Source organism: Suillus bovinus, assembly GCF_016758785.1.
Source record: "Suillus bovinus strain UH-Sbo-P2 chromosome Unknown EDB93scaffold_309, whole genome shotgun sequence".
NCBI lineage: Eukaryota > Fungi > Basidiomycota > Agaricomycetes > Boletales > Suillaceae > Suillus > Suillus bovinus.
In genome coordinates, this window is record NW_024542365.1 from 1 (window position 1) to 7345 (window position 7345).

Genomic DNA, 7345 nt, shown 5'->3' on the forward strand with positions numbered 1-7345 from the left:
AATACTTCGTGACATTTTTTTTGATCATATTGTTCGGGTATTCACATCAAGCTTTTTTCGGTTGATGTTCCATTGCTTACTGATGCTTGTTTCTACATGGTTTGGATCTTATGAAGACCTATACAGTGACTGAGTTACGCAGTTTGTTGCTGCAATATTTTCTTCATGGAGAGTGTGTCCGTTTTGATGCTCGATCTCAGCACTGTAATTATACTGCTTGTCGTGAAATTGCGGCAGGATTCCATGCATCTTCCGATATGGTTAACTGTATGTTGGATGAGTTGATACAGGCGGATGCTGCTACAATATCAGGTAGTCATCTTTGGACTGTTGCTCAGAGTATTTGTTATGATTTGGACTCTAGGTGGTCCTGAAGAGCGTCGGAGGCGTCAGGCTGTTTGTATATAGAATAGAACCGGGATGGGCCGGAAACCTGATACACGGTGGCAGGTCCCGGTAGCGGGCTTTGCCACTTTAGTTGGCGCATAGTACGCCCCAGTCAAAACCCACGACAGCCTCAGCCATGCTGATCCAGCCCGCTTAGGAAACCTGGCTGAGCGTGGATAATTGAACCATTTTGTGGATATCCATGTATGATTTTACCTCAAATAGGACGACGTGGATAGTTCTGTTTAGACGTGGATGTCATAAAATATAAGACGTGCTTGTATTACACACACAGCTACAATGATATGCAGGAACAACAGCAATGCAGAAATGAGAAGCATAATCATAACAATACAAAGACAGTGATGTGACAATGATGATAATAGAGGTAACAACGATAGCTATGCAGAAGAGAACAGCCTGGGCACAGTCTAGAGTGGCGCCAATACCATCGAGTCCGCTGCCGTTCCTACCTCGCTGCCAGTGATAGTACTAGGCGACGCAACAGTGCAAGCTCTTGCCTGTAGACTAGTCAGTGATGTGAACTGTTGACCATGCATGGCACACTCACTGTTCGCGTGAGCGCAAGCTTATCCTGATACGTCTTTTTCTCGTCCTTGCCGAGCTTTCGCCAATAATTCTCAAATGCTGCATTTGTGCCGCCTGGGTTGGAGGCAACCCAATCAATAGCGCATAGACTCCTGTTTTAAAATGATTGAAATCAGCATAGAGTTCACAGTGAATGGGAGACTTGGACACCTACTTTGCAGTTGTCCTACCATGCACCTCCTTCATTGCATTGGGGTCCTTTTTCTTTGCCACGGTCTTATTAGGTGCTGTCGAGGTGTCTGCATCAAGGTTTGTGACTGCGCTGCACGAGTCGACAGTGGTAGGAGGCAAGGCACTTGCATGGGCAGACACATCTTTGGCTAATATGATGGAGTTTGACAGAAGCTGGATGAAAGTCTCGGAAGTTGGAGGGACAGTGGTCACGTCGTTGATGGCATCATTAACGGTAGCACTTGCCATGTGTGCAATGAGTTCAGCTGTCGATGACAATGCACTCATGCTGCTAGCGCTGGCAGGTAGTGTAGGGGGGAGATTGCACGTGTCTTCCTTTGGTTTAAACAACCCCATTAATGGATTGACAATCTGGCAGTAGTGGATACCGTCTATTAGTATAGGTCAGATAATGAAAGAGAGCTGACTCAGACGTTACCTTTACTGCTCTGGTTGTAATGTTGGGGAGAGCATCGGAAGTTTTGTTGGAGTTGTCACACAGATCATGTCGCAGAACACACCTTGGTTGGATACTAGCCTGCTTCGCAAGGAAATTTACGAGAGCTGTAGATCCAGTCGCAGTCTTGACATGGTCATCTTTTTTCTTCTTCGGTTGTCATGTAGATGGCGAAATGGTAAGGGATTGTGGGCGCTTTGAATTTGTGGGTGCTGCAAGCGACATTTCACGAACATTCTCCTGTTTGATGGTACTTTGAATGGCATTCCCAGGTTCTCTTGGCCTATGTGTCCACTGCAGGTAATGTCGTATTGCAAGTTGGTCGGTTTTCCAGTCAGAGTCACAAAGACGGAAGTGGATAAATTCATTTCACATCGAGAGGCATACAAATTCGAGTGCTTGAATATCGATCTTGGTCCATGAGGTGGGTGCGCGCCCATGCTTGAGTAGAGTAAACCATAGGGTGTGCAATCGGTCACGAATTTTTTGCTGAACAGCCACAGACGCAACGACACCGTCTTCATCGACTAGATAGAGAGCAGACCCAGCATCTTCTGTGCGCTTCACTTTGAGGACTCCACGGCCACCATGATATTCCTTGGTCCACTCGTCCTTGTCCCAATAGTACACACCTTCGTAGTCTTCTCTGTCAAGGGCTGGGATTAAGGTACTTGCCTCACGTGCCATCTTGAGCATCTCATTGAATGAATCTGGGGCCACATTATTGTTGTCGCTGAGTGAGGTGATGCGCTCGAGAAGTTGCCCATACATAGAGCTAAAGAAGAGAACAATCAGCCTGATAAATCACGGTAAAAAAAGTGACTTGCTTTGAAACCTCAAGCTTACCCTCGAGGGATGCAACTTGCTGCTGGAGGGACACAATCTGCTGCTGGAATTTGTCTATCTTCTGCTCAAGATCATACTTATCCTTCTTCAGCAAGGATATTTCACTGCGATCTGTTAATTCATGTCCATAAGCGCCAGCACCCGACCGCTGGCTGTATGCACGTGAAAAATTTGTGTGCAAGCTGGAAGCATGGCGAGAGTCACGAGACAGTGAAGAGGAGCTGTCAATAAAGGAGTTGCCACTGTGAGATGTATCCTGTATAATGTATTACTACTGGTTAGAGGTATTGTCGATTGAAGAAACACAACAATCACTCACACTGGGGTAATACCTATCAAATTCATGTGATGTAGGTCTTCTCCTGCGAGACAAATCTTCGAAGTCATCATATAATCCAGCATGTAGTACCTGGGGTGATGGGAGAAGTGCATCAGGCGTGTCATTGGAAGACCTGTAGGTATCAGGTGTATCATTAGAAGACCTATAGGTATCTTGCTGAAGTTGGTGTGCATCACGGGAATACATTGGGAGACACGTCATATGGTATGGGGCACTGTCGTATGCATGCCCTCCAGGTCTGCTCATTGCGGTGCAGAGCGACCAATTTGTTTACCTTTGTTTTGTGCGTGTCGAAATCTTCTAAGTCCAAGTGCGCTTCAGGAAACCAAAACATGCCTATCATTATGAATTCAAACCTCCCTCCTGCTGTGCAACAATTTTTTGACCTACCATCAGATTCTGATCTTGATGAGTATCTCGACAAAGACATAAGGTAAGTCATTTGGACTTCTGTACCATTACTAACTTCTTGTCTTAATTATGTAGTCTCGACCACTGCACAGACAGTAGTCTCTCTGGCAGTCCTCATCTACATGATTCAGATCTTGTGCTTCTGGACCGTGAATACTGGAATCCATCTCGGCTATACCTTGTCCGCCGTCGCATCTTTGGTCATTCCGAGGAGGTACCTACTCAAAGCAACAAAGAAATTGATTGGGTAGATGACCTGTAGGTACCTTCCTGTTCTTGCTGTTCTATTAATCTTTTGGTTATATTTCACAAGCTTCAGCACACCAAAAAAAGCATCTGGCAAGGCCCCTCCCAGCACTGGCAGCATCACCGAACCCGAATCCAACTGTCCAGACATCCCTCTTACTATTACGACTAAGGCCCCTCCCAGCGCCAGCAGTGTCACTGAACCCGAATCTGACTGTCCAAATACTCCACTTGCTACTACGACTATAACTTCAAAGGCCCCTCCCAGCACTGGCAGCATCACCGAACCCGAATCAGATGACCAACCGGTGTCTCATGTCACAGTAGTGGCTAAACCAGAGTCAGATGGAAGTATCACGGAGCCAGAATCTGACGACATTTCCAGAGTATTACCTACCTCTAAGTCCGCAGCTCGTCTTGACCATCACTGTATATTTGCGACTCCAAGTCCACCACCTGCGGGTTCGCTATACTGGAAATATTTCACTAAGGAGGAAGATGCGAAGATGTATGACCGCTCTGGGACAGATAAGAGTTTTCATGCTGTGCAACAGATGAAGAAAGAATTACAGGCACTTATGGATGCATAGTCCCTTTGTTTTACCAGATGAAATAATCACCATTGTTATTTCCAAGTTCTGACCAAATTTGAACGAGTCAACAAACTAATCACAATGCTTTGAGATCCCCTGCACCACGTCTCTTGCAACTCCCAAACCTTCTCCACGCTGCTCCTCAATATCTCGACATCCACCTGATCACCCTCAAGCAACCCTGCCACTCTCTCAAACTTCCTACCCCATGTTGAGGTCATAATTACGTAGGCTGGTGATCCTCGTCATCCTCATCCCAAAGGATCCCCCCTAGGTTTGCAAGATCCATCCCAGGCTTCTCAAACATGTAGAATCTTTCCTCTCCTGCAAGTGTGTGTGGAACCATTGCAACGACGGACTGTATGGATGGAACCTTAACTACCCTAAGTCCTACTTCCCCATGGTGCGTGCAGGAATAGAATGTGTCACTTGAGTCCCATAAGAGAGCCCGGTCAGGAGGAGAGTAGATGGTGACAAGAGCGAGAGGTTCAAGAGCGTGTACATCAGGGTGAGTTCTGATCTCAAAGAAAAACAGCACTTCGGCAAAGTATAAGGCTCCTGCAATAGAGAGCTACAAGAAACACTGGTGAGAATGTAAGATGGAGCTAAAGACATGCATACCTTTACATTGCGGGCACGTTGAGCATTTGCTCGAGTTTCTCTCCGTGAAAAGACTGAGCAGCATGTTTGTCCATTGGGAAGTCGGAGGCGAGCCCAACGACAAACACGGAAGCACCAATGCGGATCAAAGAAGGCATACTCAGGAGAATGTGGATAGTGTGCATCAAGGAAGGTCTTGATTGTGGAACCCTCAGCAAAAGTGGTAGCATGGCGAGAGCGTTCCTGTAGCTTCAGTAAAGCATACCCATTTCCAAGGTCCTTAGACCACCTCAGAAATAAGGGTTGTCCATAGTCAGGATCGAGAGTTGGGATCATTACCATCAATGAATTGTGTTGAGCTCGACGAATGGCACGCTGTGCAAGGTTAGAGTATGGGTTCGATGGCTGACGAATCTCGCCAACAATGTTCCCAATGGTTCGCTCCATAGTCCACTGTGAAGCACATATGAGTGGGCCTTTGGTTGCGACTTCATTGGCATAATGTCTGAGGGCGTGAATACTTTGCCGTACGAAGTGAATTCGATCTATCCTGCGCTGATAGTAGAGCTGCTCGAATTCCTCAATAAATTCAACAAATAACCTAGCAGCAACCTGAAGCTCCTTGCGTGTGATGTTGTGCTGCGAAATTATGCGGACAGCGCCAACGAGTTTACAGAAATGTTGCCAGTAAAAAAGTGGGAGGACGTTGTGAAGAACCAAAGGACCTATCCCATACAGGAGGAGGGTGTACTCCCATGCCTTGTAGCCACTGTTGATTTTTTCAGCTGGGTTACGAGGTGGGCGGTCAAAGAAACCTGGGAGATGTGGGGTAGTTGCAGTGATGGCCTTGCCAAAATCCTTCCAAACAGTTCCAGTGAGAACTGCCCAGGTCCAGGTAGACTTGTCATCGTCAGTGTCACATTCGAATGTGCCACGCCAAAGTGGGATCAAGAGGTCAGGAATGTTGAGGGAAATGAGGTGCATAATATCAGATCCGAAGCACTTGGGAACGCCAAATGTGTGCTCAGATGAGAAACCAAGGAATATACTTGGTTTTGATATACCAGTATCTAAGCGGCGCTTCTTGTATTGAGCTTCGTTAGGTGACAAAAGCACATACACAAGGTTCTTCCAGTATATATCCGGAGAGCTCGTAGGCAAGTTTCTAATATCAACATCTGGATGGGTGCAGCCTTCAATGTTATAGTTGGGGGGCCTTGTGTGGGCTGGGTAATAGTGTGGGCACCCAGCTTTATGATGCCCTCTGATGCCGCAGTACAACCGACAGCCATTTTTGCCGTGGTGACCAACAAGACCATTGAGATATGCGAGTCCAGGACCATCGGCAGTTCCTAGTGCTAGGAATGGGTGGGAGATAAAAGTCACATCGCGCATCACATCCCACACAGTGAGACCTTCCTTTTGAAGTGCTGCAAGGTGGTGGAATCCAGGGAATAGAAAAGAGTCGAGGTTTTTGGGTTTTCGAGGGCCAGGAATAATGATACCAGGGAGCACATACTTTTTTTTGTACCGTGTTTCGGGAGAACGATCGAATATGACCCATATAGATATCCAGCAGTCAGAGGCTTTGGACTTGTAAAGTTGAGCACCATCGATGGACATCATGAGGACAGTATCATCATCCTTGATCTTGCCTTCTGCGACAGCGTGAATGTAGTCACTGCCATCGATAAAATCACTCCAGGATTTTTTGTGTCCATTCTCATGCTCGAGTTCTTCAAATATCTCATGCATGCGATTAGTGCGATAACGCATCTCTTGTGCGCTCTGTGGATCCCAATATAGTGCCTGTATTTGAGGACCAACAGGGATCGTGACAAATTGTTTGCAGGGGGTTTTGATTTTGCCATTGCTTCGGGTTAGTGTCTCTTGATCGTACCGAGCTTCGCCGCACTCAGGACAGTGTTGAAGACCTGCAAATGGACCTGTAAAGCCGACACATGTATTTATGCACATGTCATGCATCATCTCCTCGACTCCACTGAGCTCAGCGACAGTTTTCTTGATCTGATGGAGCAAGGGAAGCTCAACACCATCATACTCTATATGAGCTGCGCGGGCCTTGACATAATCTTCATCAGAGTGATTGAGTTCAAGATACAAACGGATAGCAAGACGAAGAGCCCTATCATCGTTTAGTGAGAGCTGTTGTTGCGGAGGATTACAAAGCCGTTCAATGGCATCTGGGCTGAGTCCAGTACCCACATCATCGAGGGAAGCATTCTGGAGGGCAAGGATAAATGAGAGTGAGGTGCGGAGGTCTTCTTGCTTGACACTGGCATAGACATCTTCTAACAGTGCTTCTTCGTCAGAGTCCAGAGGCCTTGGCATAACATCGTGGTCTGGTTCGTTCTCGTCAGCATCTTCGACAGTTGGCTGCCTCAAGTTAGTACCATCAGGCTGCAGCAGTCAATATATGAAGATTATTTGAATAGAAACCAACACACCTGTAGCTCGGGGACATAATCATCCATCACTGAATAAAATGAATCTAGACCTTGAACACGACTCGGACCCGGGCTGGGAGAATGCTCATCCAGCGGATCCTCGACTGGGGGAGGTGAGTCTGGCATGCGTTCTTGGCTACGAGAGTGCGAAGGAATTACATATGGCATGTTATCAGGTGTATGGTGTGCATCTGTACCTCCATCCTCAGAAATGAGC

General features: G+C 46.8%; 5 protein-coding genes across 5 annotated transcripts; 1 reads left to right on the top strand and 4 right to left on the bottom strand.

The window, feature by feature from the left end:
- Window positions 1-818: 818 nt before the first annotated feature.
- Window positions 819-1455, bottom strand: EDB93DRAFT_1258428 (uncharacterized protein; the record flags this gene model as incomplete). Its single annotated transcript, XM_041454130.1, has 3 exons — window positions 819-908; window positions 959-1088; window positions 1151-1455. 3 exons carry the CDS (start codon window positions 1453-1455, stop codon window positions 819-821), a joined length of 525 nt encoding a protein of 174 aa, XP_041300601.1.
- Window positions 1456-1993: 538 nt separating this feature from the next.
- EDB93DRAFT_1258429 (uncharacterized protein) lies at window positions 1994-3056 on the bottom strand (the record flags this gene model as incomplete). Its single annotated transcript, XM_041454131.1, has 3 exons — window positions 1994-2399; window positions 2548-2726; window positions 2790-3056. The coding sequence occupies 3 exons, from the start codon at window positions 3054-3056 to the stop codon at window positions 1994-1996; spliced, it is 852 nt and encodes a 283-aa protein (XP_041300602.1).
- Window positions 3057-3142: 86 nt separating this feature from the next.
- On the top strand, window positions 3143-4057 carry EDB93DRAFT_1110350 (uncharacterized protein; the record flags this gene model as incomplete). Its single annotated transcript, XM_041448034.1, has 3 exons — window positions 3143-3243; window positions 3297-3479; window positions 3535-4057. 3 exons carry the CDS (start codon window positions 3143-3145, stop codon window positions 4055-4057), a joined length of 807 nt encoding a protein of 268 aa, XP_041300603.1.
- A 226-nt stretch (window positions 4058-4283) lies between these two features.
- On the bottom strand, window positions 4284-5644 carry EDB93DRAFT_1098166 (uncharacterized protein; the record flags this gene model as incomplete). The annotated part of the gene is made up of 2 exons (XM_041446882.1): window positions 4284-4615; window positions 4645-5644. The coding sequence occupies 2 exons, from the start codon at window positions 5642-5644 to the stop codon at window positions 4284-4286; spliced, it is 1332 nt and encodes a 443-aa protein (XP_041300604.1).
- An 819-nt stretch (window positions 5645-6463) lies between these two features.
- Window positions 6464-7012, bottom strand: EDB93DRAFT_1098159 (uncharacterized protein; the record flags this gene model as incomplete). Its single annotated transcript, XM_041446881.1, has 1 exon — window positions 6464-7012. A coding segment is annotated over one exon (549 nt), but the record flags the coding sequence as incomplete, so codon positions are not given.
- Window positions 7013-7345: the final 333 nt, after the last annotated feature.